Source organism: Sturnus vulgaris, chromosome 7 (assembly GCF_052056855.1).
Source record: "Sturnus vulgaris isolate bStuVul1 chromosome 7, bStuVul1.hap1, whole genome shotgun sequence".
Taxonomy (NCBI): Eukaryota; Metazoa; Chordata; class Aves; order Passeriformes; family Sturnidae; genus Sturnus; species Sturnus vulgaris.
In genome coordinates this window covers 21,743,509-21,759,003 of record NC_142249.1, presented here as the reverse complement: position 1 = coordinate 21,759,003, position 15,495 = coordinate 21,743,509, and the positions used below count along the sequence as shown (strand labels likewise).

The following is a 15,495-nucleotide window of genomic DNA, read 5'->3' as shown; positions in this document are numbered from 1 at the left end:
CTCATCTCTCTTGTTAGTTTGTGAGTTTAAGATACTGTATGTCTTAGCACTTGAGGATCCATGTGATTTCATAGAAACAAGATTGATTCTGTAGTCTTTCTGCTCTTTGAAATCTCTCAATGAGTCACAGAGAAATTGATTACTAGTGATTGAGCTGTATGCCTTTGTGCTGTCGATGTTTTCATCAGCTCAGTAGCTAAGGTCAGTGACATACCACCTTATCACTGACTTTTTTCTCCCCTCTAAATCAACACTGCACTCTGTCATGCCTGTGTTGAATGCTCTGCAGGCACAATTGGTAATGAGAGGGGTGTGGAAGAAGTGTGGTGGTATCTGCTATTTTTAGTACTATTGTACAAACTCTTCCAAGCTTCTTGAATAGCTTTTTCAGTATGAATATCTTTCTTTTTGAACAGGGAATCTGGCACAAGCAAGAGCCAGAGTGACAGCAGCATCTCGGTCTTTGCCTCCACAGCTCAGTGCTGGGCGTATCAAGGTTAGTAGTGCTCCCTTTGAGGACAGGCAGCTGTTTATGAAATACTGCAGTGAGACTATGAACACAATATTTAGCTGATGTGGGTATAGAGTGAGGTTCTTACCAAATAAGAGTCTGCCTTTACTATCAGTAACATGCACCTTGTCTTGGAGTATGGTTTCCAGTTTTAGTGATGAACCTATTGTAGAATTCAGTGAAGAATCAATTTACTACTGATTAGTCTTTAAACCTTTGGAGTGAAATCTGTGATATCGATATCAATAATCCTCTTTATTTCAAAGAGGTCAAGGTTTTCCTCTGACAATATTGACCTAGAAAGTGATCTTAGTAGGTAAAATTTGAATAGTGTATTTAACTTTATTTAACTTTTAACTTTATGTATTTCATATTTAAGTATGAAAGGCAAAGTAATTTTTTTTAAAAAATCTATTTCTTATTTATTCAATTTGGAAGTGAAAAACCAGGAGATATTTGTGACTGGTAGATAACTGGAAAAGAACGACTCAGCAAAACCACTGTTCTGTAAAAAGAACTGTAGAATTTAAATGCTGCTGAATTTTGCCATGAAAGTGTGTGGCGTAACTGCAAAAAGATGGGATAATTTAATGGCAATTAATAGGATTACAAATGAGTACACTTAATTTGTGAGGAAACCTGTTGTGCCTTGAAACTGATGGTATGTACACTCCCTCCCTGCTTCCTAAGTGGTACTTGTTAGAGTTAACTTAGTTAAGGTTTGGGGGTTTGGGGTTTTTTTCAAAGCAAACAGTAATAAATTTTTAAAACAAGTGTGGTTATAAGAACTGTTCAAAAGTCTACAAAATTTTATGTCTTGGGGTTTCTATTTCTTCTTGTTATCTTCTAGTATTTGGAACTCATGCTCAAACATCAGTGTGGTGATTTATGTCATCCAGATGTCTTTATCCTTCACTGTACCTGCAAATGCAGATGTGAATTTCAGACTATTATTTCCTGTCTGGTGTAAATACTTTCAGTGCTGAAGGATGGCCTTTCCAATTTTCTTGTGTTACATACACATTGTCTTCTACATCCAGCTGTATTCAGCACAAGCTTTCTAAGCACGTATTTTATTGATACAGCAGGATTGTAATAGAGCAGTTCACTTCTAGAGCTTCACTAAGCACAGTCAGTCAATAAGCAGTGTTTAAGTGAGCTTTACTCACCCTTCAAACTTTTTAAAAGGAGCTAAAAGAAATGACATGCAGAAGTGCAACACTATTCAGAAAATGTTAATTTAAATACTTTTTAGATAAAAACCTATTTCTTAGAATTTTGTAAAGCACCTAATTAAAACAACTTCAGGAAACATATTTTAAATTATTATTCCGGAATTTGTTTTAAAAAATCCAAATGTAATAATTTTGTTTGGAAGTTTGGAATTTTTTATCATGATTTAATTTAAGAGAGTTTTTTGCTTAACATATTTTTTGATTATACAGTATGTCATACCATGCCAGCAGCAGGTATGGTCAATATGCGGAAAGTCATAATTTCAGGTGACTTCATAAAGTGACATGATGCTATAAATTATTTTTTAATATTGTTTCAAAACTATTAGAAGGCATCTTTTTAGTGATGAAGCAGTTTGGCTTTTGTAGGTCAGGCTGTTTTCCATTCCAGTTGTAATTATATAAGTTCTTATTGTAGGTCACTATAGCTGTCATGTAAAAATGTGACTTAATAGTTGAAATACCTTCATTTTTGTTTAAAAAGGGCAGCTAGTGATTTAAAATACAAGGTATCATGACATTCTTATTCTTACATCATTACATTCTTCTTTGTTCTGTCATTTTCTAGAAAGCCAGTTGTGAAAAAGCCTATTGGCTATCGTGTATGAGGTTGTTGCCCTACCATAAAACTGTGTGGCTTCATATCAAGCAACATTGTACATTAACGAGAGACAAAAATTCTTAAAAAGTCTTACAAGAAAATCCCCTCAGCTTCAGGGTTTATCAGAATTTTTCTAATGAAAACATCAAACATTTCTTGTCAAAAAGATTTGGGAATTGATCCTAGTTCTTACATATTGCACAGATCTGAATTTACAACTTCATTCATAGGAAAATAAATCTAACAATACTGCTTTCAGCCTAATTTTCTGAGAAAAAGTGTTTTACATCTCCTCTGTGAGTGTTTCTGACCATCTGTCTTTTTGTGCATTCAATCCCTTTGCTGCCCCCAAAAACCTCAAACCAAAACAAAACTATTTTGAACACATAAGCCTGTTTTAAACCATATTTGATAGAGTGGCAGTCCCAAGATGGTAAGATTCCACAGTTTTCATGAAAATAACTAGCTGTGAAAAGGAGATGATACTGCCCTTTATTGACCAGCAGATATATACAAGACTAGCAGAGATATGAATATGAGAGGTTGTAATTGGTCAATCTCCAGCAACAATATCACTGCATCTCTGGTTTTCTAGACAAAGAACCTTATTTATAACCTCAAATTCATTGTCATTTGGGCTCAGATCAGAATTCAAACTATTTGCTTTTGTTCTTTATTTGATCTTATTTATAATTAAATTGTATGTCTTCTAACATTAAATATTACCAGTTATTCTGAACTTACTGTTAATGCTCACTGTTATGGCTTTTGTCTTCTACCTGACATTTACTAGAGATTTAGATAACGATCCTCAGAAACTAGGTGTCTTGCCAAGATAATCTTGCAACATTCCCATATCCTTCCCCATGGACATGTCTGCTGTTTTGATTAGGTCATAGATATTTACTTTGTCACATAACCTCTTAAGATGCTTGATGTTACCTATGCTGATAAGGCATTTTTCCTGGAATATATTATAAAGTGTTCTGTTAACAAAATGTATCTGTCTTTTTTTATTCTTTTTTTATTCTTCTCCTCCTGTGTTAGAGATGTGTACCAATGCATGTATGCCACTCTGGGCCAGAACAAAAACATATTGAAATTTTTATGGTCACCCTTATTGAACTCTGTCTTCATTTGTGCCATCTGTATTCTGAATCTTGACCTCAATAGATTTCTTTTTATTTCTTCCCCAACACAAAATCCATTTTTTGATCCATTATTACTTAGCACTTCATTTCCTTTATATTTTGCATGCAGTCTCCTAAATACCTCCTGAAGGTAAGAGTCTCAGTTACTTTATTGAGAACTGTAATCTTTCAGCAATTATTTTAGTGTCCAGAAGAGTGTTCTTAAGTCGGTGAGTGTTGGAAATGATTGTATGGAGCAAAGTCTGGGAAGTGTAACACAGGTGCTGACAACAGCATTATCTGATTTATACAAATGCCACCTGGTCAGAGCAGATGGTAAACTGCCACAAAGCAAGTGAATGCTAAAATGCTGTTAATGCTCCATGCAAACAGGATGCTGGTTAATTTTCTTTAATTTTGTTGAGCTGTAATGCAGCAGCCACAATCTGCTTGTTATGGGTAACCACAGTTACACTCATTCATAAATTCTAGTTTCATTTTGAGAAGAACAGCTGTACTAACAATATAACTAAAATCTACAAGGAGCCGTATGTTCACTGTCCATGTATATCCTCTAAAAACAACTCTTCAGCAATGCTGGAAAAGTGGTATGCCATGGCAGTTCAGCAGAATAAGATTGCCAAGATTCTTCTCATCAAAATGGCAATAGAAAGTAATTTCTAGTAACCATAGTGGGAGAAGGGAACAGACTTACATGTTCTGAGACTACCTGCTTTGTTTGCCACTCATTATCCTACAGTATTTTTCCATACATGAGCAAAATGAGGCAGTTCAATTTACTTCCTGGCTATTACAAGTATGATAACTCTCTTCTTATAGATAAAAGTTCTGTTGGAGTTCACTGTAGTGGCAATAAGAGCATTAGAAATCAGTTCCTAAGGTATTGCAACTTGACAGCTGTTTCACTGGCTGAGTATTATGCTATCATTAATCTAGAGTGCTCTTACACTATGAAAAAGAATTCAAAATGCTTAGAGACCTCTCTGAAATCAGTGTATGTCCTGCATTTGTTAGAAGCTGGCCTTGCTATCTCTGATAAAGTACCCTGAAATACTCACACCTGAAGGAATGACTATAACAAAAACTGAACCCAGCTGTCATGGATAGTGGAGTGGGTCTGCAGTGTTTGTGGAACAGTCCTAATATCACAGTTTTGTCTTCCAGGTTGACACAATGGAGGTTATGCGGCATCCTGAGGAAACAACTAATATGAAGCGGCAAACTATGGCTTCCTATTTTAGGGTACAAAAAATAAAATGAAATCAAGCATTTTGATAATAAGAGCAATAGATATATCTAAAATATTTGTGGGATAGTAAGATCAAAGGCAAATATAAGAGATTTTTTTATTCTGTTATAAGGCCTCTGTAGATTCATATACTTTTTTTTGCTTTTTTTTCTTTGTTTCCTCCTACTTTTTTATGATTTCATTGAGTATGTTGATAACAGAATTTAGAGCCTAGACTATTTTGTCTAAAATGCTAGAGGTCTAGAACAGGTCTCATTATAAACAGAACACCAGTTTTGGGCAAATAAAAGAGATGCTATCACTAAAGTCTTCATATTTTTTCACAAGCTGAGGCATACATACCTTTAAAGATTAAGATTTTTCATTTATGCTAATAAGTGAAAAACAGTCCATCTTTTGGAAGTGCTGTTGTAAATCACAGAGACTGCCATTTTATCAGTAGTAATCCTGTCTGAGGTCATGCATATTCTGCATGTGTATTTAAATCAAACAGGCAGGAAAAGGGCATTGAGAATGTTGGAACTGAAAGCTTAGGAGTCAAGAACGTGCTAGTCCAAGACTCTTGGTTACTGGTTTTTTTTCTTGCAGTCATTGCAAAGTGGGTAAGTTTTCAGCAGTTGGTCCTTGGGCTGCACTTGTACCATGCAGAATAGGGAAGTTCACAGAGTTGTGCTAGCCAATGTGAGTTAAAGCTTCAAGCTGTGTAGGAATACCTATTCAATTTGTTTTGTAGAATAGTGTAAGGAAGGGTCTGGTGTATCCTGAGATGTCATCCCAGTGTGGAGAGTGCAAGGACACACATTCAGACTTGTCATACAGATGTGCACTTGGGGTGCTCTTGCACAGAACCTACAGCTCTGTAGGAACTGTAAAAAGGAAAAAAAGTGTAATGGTGGAGTGTGGAAGTAGACTGGAATACACGTGCAACCTGCAGCAAGGTGACACCAATCAGCTTGGAATTGTCTGTGATTTTGAAACACATATGGGTATATGAGACTGAACGTAGTTGACAAACGTACTTATCATACAACAGCTTAATGAGGTGAGTACGGAGCGGGAGTATCAGTATTCAGAGGAGTCAATGGAAAAAAAAGATGTGTATGATCTGATCAAATGTTTTTCATTTTAGTTTAAAATGAAATGGAGTAAATTATTTTGTGTGTCTAGGGTGGATAGGAAAAGAAGTAATGGACCTACATTTCAGTGGCAAGATTTATGTTAGATGCTAAGAACTTTATGAATAGTTGTGATAATACAGCAGTTCAACAGATTTCTAGGGAGACTGTGCAGTTTATATTCTCAGTGATTCTGAAAAATTAGTGTAACAGAGATGTACCTGAAATGTTAAAGATATATCTGGTGTTCTCTGTGGACAGAGCACTGACTGATGATTTCTTGCAACCCTTTTGCCCATGATTTGCTGTCAATTTCCGTGATTGTTTCATGGTAAAGCTTGTGTTTCTGTTAGAGATATTTGATCAGTCAAATATAGTAGAATTATAGTTAGGACAATTTTCAGTTTAATTTTTTTAATGGACATTCTTCAACTATGGAAATGTGATATAAGGAGAAGAGAAAGATGTAAGAAGTAAGAAATTAGATTCAGAATATTTAAATTTTTTTTACAACTGAAAATTTCTAATAAGTTCCATGTTTCAGCTGAAATCTTAAAAAATAATAAAGAGGCAATGGAAATAACTATTACAGATTAAAATATAATCAAGCAAATATGAATCTCCTGCTTAAGTAGTTCTGTTGCAGTTTTTTATCAAGTATGTGCATCTTCTTTATTTTCCTCACTAGTATTCCCTCATGGATCTTTTATCCAAAATGGTTGTTGGACAGCCTCATTTTATCCGCTGCATTAAACCTAATGATGATCGAGAAGCACTGATGTTTTCTCATGAGAGAGTTCTGCTGCAGCTACGATACACTGGAATTCTGGAAACTGTCAAAATACGTCAAAAAGGGTATTCTCATCGCATCCTCTTTGAAGAGTTTGTAAAAAGGTAAAACTTGTATAATAGGGCTGTTTTTCTAATATTCTATTCAGTAAAATATATTCTGTGTTTAAGTACAGAAGATTCTGCAGATGTTCATAGGTGTGTGGTCTGAATCTCTAATGAGAACAGGGGCTTTCAGAGATAAAGACTACAAGAGATATCTGATCTCTAATGGAGAACAGTATGGAAGCTGCAGTGAACACAAGTAGCAAGCCTGTTCCCGTGGTTCCCTCTGTAGAGGCAACAAGTGGAAATTATGGGTTCTCCTCAGATAATTTAAGGATTTGGGAAGGTTAGTGACCTTCAGCCATCATGTGAAGAATGTACACATTAAAGAATGAACTGATATACAAGCTTCAGATTTAGCTTTGCAGAGTCATTTATCTTAGAGATATCATGAAATATAATCGTATCTCTGTTCGCTCTAGCCCTTCTCATGGTTGCTATTACTGGCTTTAATGCATATTCTCAATCTCAAAAAGTCATAACTTTTATTCAGGAAATGCTATTGTCTTTATGATGTCAATATGGCTACATGATAATTACGGTTTCCTCTGTATTCTAAATGTGGGTGTGTGTAGTATTTACTGGTTTTCAGTGTGTAGGATTGGTAATTCAACAATGAGTAGTAGCACTACCATTTAGGCAATAGTAGGAATAAGTAGTGAATGGCTAAATCAACCATGGTGTGATATTTTTCAAACTGGAGGTTGCTTATCCAGACAATATAGAATTAATAAATCTACTGTAAGCAAGTCATTAGTCTCACTTCAGTGCCTGATAAAGTTATGAAGAAGATATTCTGGGAGGTATTGAAAAACACCTGAAAGACAATGCAATCATTGGTCACAGCCAGCACAGCTTCATGAAAAGAAAGTCTTGCTTATCAAACCTGAATTCCTTTTATGACACAGTAACCCACCTAGCTGGTCAGGGGAAGTCAATTGATGTAATATTTTTGGATTTCAGTGAAGCTGTTGATACTATCTCTCACAAGATCCTTCAGGACAAAATGTCCAGCATACAGCTGGATAAACACGTCAATGGGTGAGCATCTGGCTCACAGTTTGGGCACAAAAGGATTATAGTGAATGGGGTGACATCAGACTGGTGTCCAGTCATGCATGGGGTTCCACAGGATTCCATCCTCAGCTGTGTGCTCCTCAACATCCTCATAAATGGCTTTGATACAGGACTGGAAGGGATACTAAGCAAGTTCACAGATGATGCAAAACTGGGAAAAGCTGCTGACTCCCTCAAAGGCAGGATGGCCCTGCAGAGAGACACTGACAAATCAGAGGGCTGGGCAACACCAAATGTATAAAGTTCAGCAAGGGAAAGTGCCAGGTTCTGCACCTGGAATTGGGCAAGCCTGGATGTATGGACAGACTGGGGAATGAGGTGCTGGAGAGCAGTGCCACAGAGAGGAACCTGGGGGTTCTGGTCACCTGGTCACTGGCGAGTTGAATGTGAGTCAGCAGTGCCCTGGCAGCCAGGAGGGTCAGCTGTGACCTGGGGACATCAGGCACAGCATCGCCAGCCAGGCAAGGGAGAGATTGTCCCACTCTGCTCTGCTCTGGGGCAGCCTGATCTTGAATATTACGTGCAGTTTTGGCCACCACAATATAAGGCATTAAAACTAGAGAAATGTCCAAAGAAGCACAACAAAGATGGTGGAGTGCCTTGAAGGGGAGCCGTGTGAGGAGCAGCTGAGGTCGCTTGGTCTTTCAGCCTGGAGGAGACTGAGGAGAGACCTCAGTACAGTCACAACTTCCTGTGAAGAGAAGAAGAGGGGCAGCACTGATCTCTTCTCTCTGGTGACCAGTGACAGGACCCAAGGGAATGGCCTAAGGCTTTGTCAGGGGAAGTTGAGATTGGATATCAGGAAAAGGTTCTTCACTCCAAGTGTGGTCAGGCACTGAAACAGGCTCCCCGTGGAAGTGGTCACAACACCAAGCCTGACAGAGTTCAAGAAGCACTTGGACAATGCTCTCAGGCACATGCTGTGACTCTTGAGGATGGTTCTCTGGTGGGCCAGGAGCTGGACTTAATGATTCTTGTGGGTCCCTTCCAACTCAGTATATTCTGTGATTCTGTGATACGATGCTAAAGGGAAAATTATTTTACAGTCCTTTCTAAAATCCAGAGATGGTGTAGATTTACACTTGTAAACCAGTCACTTGGGCTTGGAAATCTGCAGTCCATGCATTCAGATATCTTGAATGATAAACTAGAGCTTAATCATTCATTCTGAAAAATTACTGATTTTCCTGACTTATATTAGTACACCAAATGAATATGTAATACGAAAAGATTACAGATTATATATCCCAGGAAGGATAACTAATGTGTTTATTTGTTCATCAAGACAATTTAATTTTCAGACATGATCTTTACCAACATTTTTTTTGTGTTATATGACTTATCTAGTAAGGTCGCACCATTCTAGAGCACTTTTAACAGATTCATTTTTGTGATTATTAGTATATCTTTGCAATATCCTGAAGCAGCTGAAAGCAGAATTATTAACCTCAACTTTTATTCAATTTACATGTAAGTGAACTAAGAATAACTCCACAGAAATTAGTGTAAATTGAGAGGAAATTAAGCCTTCTCTTATCAAAAGATCCTCTTCATATAAAAATGAGCTGAATTTGAGTACAACCTTGAAAACTAATGGTAATAAAACCACCATTGACTGTAGCTTTCCATTCCTGCAGATAAGAGCAAGTTGTAGTTAACATCTTGTCAATTACTCTCCAAGTTTTTAGTCAAACTTGATGCAATTTGTTAAGGAAAGAAAGTCAGCAGGAAAAGGGAAGGGGGGGTAGATTTAGCAATTTCCACAACAGCAAAGATGACTTCTGAGTTCAGAATGTAAGTTGGGGAGGGAGAGGAGACATTCTTGCTCCTTTGTTCAGCTCATGCTTTATTTTAAAACAAATTCTATTCTCTTTTGCTCTTGCAAATAAAATCAAACAATACTTTATAAAGCTATCAGTGGAACAAGAAACATTTTTCTTCAACTTACAGCTATGACTAGTCAAGTGTTTTTAGGAACTAAGTAGTTGAATACATGAAAATGTTTGAGAAAACAGGTCAAATGCTAAACAGATTGGCACTTCTTTGTTCATAATCAAAAAGACATTAAGCAAGTATGAAGAAGAGTTTCAAAATGTCAGTAAATGTAAGGATATCAAAGATTTTTTTAAGCCAGCAAGTTAATTGGTATTTTGATCCTTTTGAGCAACTGAACAACAAAATGGATGAGCCAGCATTTTTTCTCCCTTGATGTTATTAAACAAATAGGTGTGCTTCTTATCTGCCTGTTCAATAATACTGTTTTGTAAACTCTTAGCAGGAAATATGAGGACAAAACAATCAAAGGCAGGGAACAGACCCATTCAGAGTTTATCAGGTGGGAGGTAAACAAAAGATAAAGCTCTGTCTAATGTTACTCTTTACTGTCTTCTGTTTTCATGTAGACAGGTTATTTGCAAACCTGGATGTAGTTTATTGGGTTAAAAAACAGATGGCAAGGAAAGGGCTTAATTGTAACTCATTCACACAATGTTTCTTCAGCCAAGTATATTACCATCTGTTTTATGTATATAAATATACATATTCTTTTACTTAAAGTGGGAAAATGTAATCTGCAGTCCCTGTAAACACTGTATCCCTTGTCAAGTCTTAGGCACTTTATCTCCCTTGGCCCTGTGTTGCACCCGGTGACATCATGCATCTGTCTTATGTTTGTTATGAAGCAACACACAACACAAAATTCCTGTCTTTCAGGCTGGAGTCTCAGATTTTAGGTACAGGTTATTAACTTGATCAGTCACCAGGTGTACCTGACATGTGGGGTCATGTGATTGTGCACTGCACAAGAGTTTAAGGGAGTTGTCCTTTCTCGTGGGGCCCTGCACTGAAGGTCCCACTGGATGGAACACTCCTTGCTGAGTGCCCCTGGAGCTTCACATGACATGATGTGCTGTGGAGGTGTGTCCTCACCACTTATCCCCCAGCTGCATCCTCTTGCATGTGTCATATACTGTGCAGTGGGTTGAAAGATAAGGCACTTGGTAGGCCTAGGTAGGTAAATGCTGTCATATTTGTAATGCCTCATCAGCTCATAGGAATGTGTTGAGGACTTTTCCACGAGTTTCATTTAAGGATTGTCTTTTTTTCTTCCCTGCCTGTTTATGTTAGGCATTAAAGTTTTTTGTACAGCGGTAAGATGCGGGATAAACTTTTACTATAAGCATTACAAATTCCACAGTAGTCAGATGATGTTACACTCATGGCAATACCAGTGCTATTACTGTAACAGTGATCCCACTGAGGCTGGTTCTGCTTTTTCAATCTCTCAGGACAAATTTGCATAAGGTCACTGTTACTACACATGGTATACACAGTTTCTAAACCACCAGTGTTATGTTTCTCATGACCACATAAAGCCTCATTGGCCATAATAAGTTGCATTTTGCATGAAGTAGAGCTAGGAATAAAAACTGGTCAAACATTACAAAATCCTGTAAAATAAACAACCTTAGTAAGTGCTTTCTTCTAACACCAAAAAATTCAGTGGTGATACATTTGCTTATTGCACAAAATCAGGGAAGCACTGGATTAAGTTAGAAGTCAACAGATTTGCTACAGAGAAAGAATGCTTTCTTTTTAATTATGCATTTTTAATGCAAGCCTACTTCTTACAGTAAACCTGAACTATATCAAAGTTCAGAAGTGATTTTTGTAAACAGAATTTATATGCCCGATACCTTGATTTTACTAATATTCATGGAAATAATTTTTTTGTTTCAGTGGCTTTAAGATTTCACCAGATTTATAGAACGTTCCCATACACTTTTAATATGGTGAACTACTGTACCTTCCATATACACTTTCTAGACATTTCCTATTCACAGAACACTGGTAAATGGTTGCAGGATGGAGATGATAGGAAAACATTAGGAGTGGAAAGTCTGCTAACTACTTATGAATAGTATATGCACATTGAAACAAATTATGCTTTTCTGAGAATACTTCTGTGAGTCTGTATTTGACTGATAATTTACAGCATAAGTGCTAGGTATCTGTTACTGAATTTCTAGAGTATCTTAGATGTATATTTTTTATTTATTTTTTAATTTATATTCTTATTTTAGAGTCAAATGTAATTATTTTTGTGAATTCAGATCTGAAGGTTTCTAAAAGAGGTGAGATACAACCAATGCAAGTTATAAATGTTTGGAAGTTATTTTACAGCTCTTTTAGTTCGGAAAAAAAAATGCAATTTTTTTAAAGTTTCTGGTTCCAGGGCTGAGAAGTGATTTTGTGATGTTAGAATCTTCCTGCTGTTGCTTGTGGTCTGGCTAGAAAGGGATTTTGCACCTCATGCTTTTCACATATCATTATCCATCTCAGGCCATTACATTTTAGTACAAAGATGTGTTTTAAAAAGAAAAAGGGTTAATCATTACAGTTTTGAGTTAATTATGTAGAATTGATGCAGCCTTTAAGTCTGGAATGTGAAGGGAACTTCAGTAAGAGACACTGGTATAGTAGTTAATGGTGCTGTTTAAATGCATTTTATGGAACAGTTCCACAGTTTAGCCTTTAGGGAGGGGTGGGAAGCTGAACCACTTGTTTACAATCAGTTTATTTAATCTGAAGCCACCAACACTAAAATGCCTGGTCCCTAAACAGATAGTTAATGCACAGCATTTTTCTGAAGTTTTCCATATCAGCATACGTGGATGTCTTCAGCATTTAACCTTATTTCTGCACATCCTAGCTTTGCATTCTGAGGTTAAATTCAACTTTAAAAAAATGTTGGTTTATTTCTAATGACTGGTAAGTACAGTTAATCACATTTTAATGTAAGTTTTTTCTGAAATAATATTCACATCCATGAAGAACAGTATGTATTTCAGAGTAAAAACCACTAGTCAAGAAATGCAGAATTCCAGAGTTTCATCAGGTTTGAGAAATTAGGGGAAATTACTTTCCTCTTATTTAGTCTTACTGCTGCTGGGAATATGATTAGTCAAGTACATTTAGGAAACACGTAGATGAGTGTGTGCCACGTATAGGAAATTTTCAAGCAGGATGTATAACCCAGGAGAAGAATATATTTTTGTACAAATATGTGCATGTTTATGAAAGAGCACATGGAGCACCATAAATTATATTTTTTTAAATTACAATAAAAGTATTGGTTTCATGTAGAAGAACACTGAAATATTCCTGACTATCATATTTCATGCTGAAATAACAAGTGCAAATATGGAAATAAAAAGGTAGACTTGTGAAATTTTCATCTCATTTGAAAGCAAATGTGATTTCTAGCCCTAATTTTCAGAAAATAAGTTTCTTGTTTCTTGGTGATACACTGCAAGTAGAGGCCACTCTGTGATCTCTGCACAGTAGATTTACATAAGTATGACAGAGATGAAATTAGACCAGTAAATCAAAATTAACTGTTGTATATACCCCCAAGCTTTTTCTCATGCATATTCTCTTCCATTTCAGCACATACAATACTTGCATGCTTTCGCCAGGTACATAAGGGTGAAACATTTTACCTACCTCTGAAATTTTCCATAGGGTCCACTGCTGTACAAAGATTTTAAATCAGATTAAACAATTGGATGACCCTGTGTGGCACATGCTGTGCTGCCAAACAATTATCCTGAGCACATCATGTTAAACTGCTGGGGTGTCTGTAGTTATGTGATTCAGTCATGAAAATAGGCACTAAATCTAAGTGCTTACTTAAAAACACCCACAAAACACATGGATTTGAGCTTTGAAACAAAATCTAGAGATGCTTTATGGTGCAGAATGCACATTACAAAAGGAGTTCTGGAGGAGAAATAATTAAAAATAAATAGCCAGTCTTATATTGATAGTCCTTATTTCTGATAAGTACAGTAATTTCTGCCTTACTTTTGATAAGGGAATGGCCTGAAGTTGTGCCAGGGGAGGCTTAGGAATCAGTTCTTCACCCAGAGGGTGGCTGGGCCCTGGAATAGGCTCCCCATGGAAGTGGTCACAGCACCAACCTGACATAGTTCAAGAAGGATTTGCCAGTGCTTTTAGGCACATGGTGTGACTCTTGGGGATGTCCTGTGCAACGCCAAGAGTTGGAATTCATGATCCTTGTGGGTGCCTTCCAACTCAGAATATTCTGTGATTCAGTGACATAACTGGACAACAACAGTAAGTTTAACCAAGTACAGGTGTCTTCTGTACAGTGGTTAGATCAATCGAAATGTTTGGAAAATCACCATTTAGAGGAAGTTTTTAATAAATATTGGGAGGCAGCATGTTTATATACAGAAACTGTAGTTATTCCCATATAGTTACTCCCATGGTTTGTAAAGTTCTTGTCATTCTGAATAGCGTGCTTTCTTAGACTATAGATAAATTTAAATTTATAAAAACATTTGCTAAAACAGGATTTTATAAGAAAAATAATCATTATTTTATTTACGGGTTTTTTCAGAGCACAAAAGCAAATACATTCTAGGTCATTAAAGAGAATTATTGGAGAGGGTACAAGCTTTGACAGATAATGAAGTTTGTCATAAACAAAATGGTGCAGTCAGGCAGGTAAATAACACAGTTCAAAAATACTTTTTACTCAGATATTTGTCACAAGTCAACTTTTCACTAAGTGGAATGCCAATGATAAGATTAAAAAATTATGAGATTCCCCTTGAATATTTTATTGCATCAGTTCTATCTTAAAACTGTTCCGTGGTTTTAAAATTCCCATCAATAACATATCTTAAAAGATATGTGAACAACCAGTGTCACTCATGGATTCCTTCCTTCCTTCCTTCCTTCCTTCCTTCCTTCCTTCCTTCCTTCCTTCCTTCCTTCCTTCCTGCCTGCCTGCCTGCCTTCCTGCCTGTTTTCTTCCCTCCCTTCTCACCCCCGCCCCCATATATAGTAACTCACATGGCTCTCTGAACTGGCTTTTGAAGCACACAGCAATTTACTGAGTGTAACTTCCATCATGTATCTGTCAGCTATCTGTTGAAATTGTATGCTGCCAAAAAATTATTTGTGATATATATATTTTAAATCTGAGTTTTATTAGTGCAACTCAGTGCATTTGTTTTGTAAAAACTGACATCATTAACTTCAGTAATAAAGTGGAGGAAATGTACTTTTTTCTTTTAAATACACTATGTTTCTCCAAGCCTACTAAAAAGCATGAATTGATATTTTGAAAGACTTGGCTAAAGAATTTGCAATATCACATTGTTGAGAAAGTCACTGCATTAAAAATAACTCAGTAATACATAATCTCCTATCATTATTCAGAGTCAGCAATGTCTCCAGTTGGTGAATATCTGTGTCTCTGGTCCAGAGCTTACTCCAGTACTTCAGATGTCATTTTGTTCCTGTTTGATCTTAATTGACCTTTTTTTTTTTTGTTACAACTGAAGCTAATATCTAGAGATTTACTGTAACTAATATTTGAAAATCGTACTCTTCTGATTTAAAAAAAAATAAAGTCTTGCAGAATTCTAAATTTTCTAATTGCTTCTCCATGTTTTCTTCAGTATAAGGTGGGATATTTTCTTGGCTCTGTGTGGCTACAGAGGAATCTGTCTTTGAGATTCAGTGATCACTTTCTTCTCTTCATGTTTTAAAGAACATCTGTGGCTCTTCCCCATGCTAATAATTAGTAGAATGGTTTGCTCAACCTGCCAGTTCCTCTCAATCACAATG

The 15,495-nt window shown here is 36.5% G+C and overlaps 1 protein-coding gene across 2 annotated transcripts in view; it reads left to right on the top strand.

Moving 5' to 3' along the window:
- MYO3B (myosin IIIB) overlaps positions 1-15,495 on the top strand; it is a 189,723-nt gene that overhangs the window by 111,492 nt on the left and 62,736 nt on the right. The window contains exons 25-28 of one of the 2 annotated variants that reach the window (XM_088168044.1): positions 417-496; positions 3,608-3,628; positions 4,663-4,740; positions 6,551-6,756. In XM_088168044.1, the coding sequence (XP_088024170.1) occupies positions 417-496; positions 3,608-3,628; positions 4,663-4,740; positions 6,551-6,756 (385 nt within the window). The remainder of the gene's footprint in view (positions 1-416; positions 497-3,607; positions 3,629-4,662; positions 4,741-6,550; positions 6,757-15,495) is intronic. The other variant, XM_088168045.1, reaches the window with a different exon arrangement.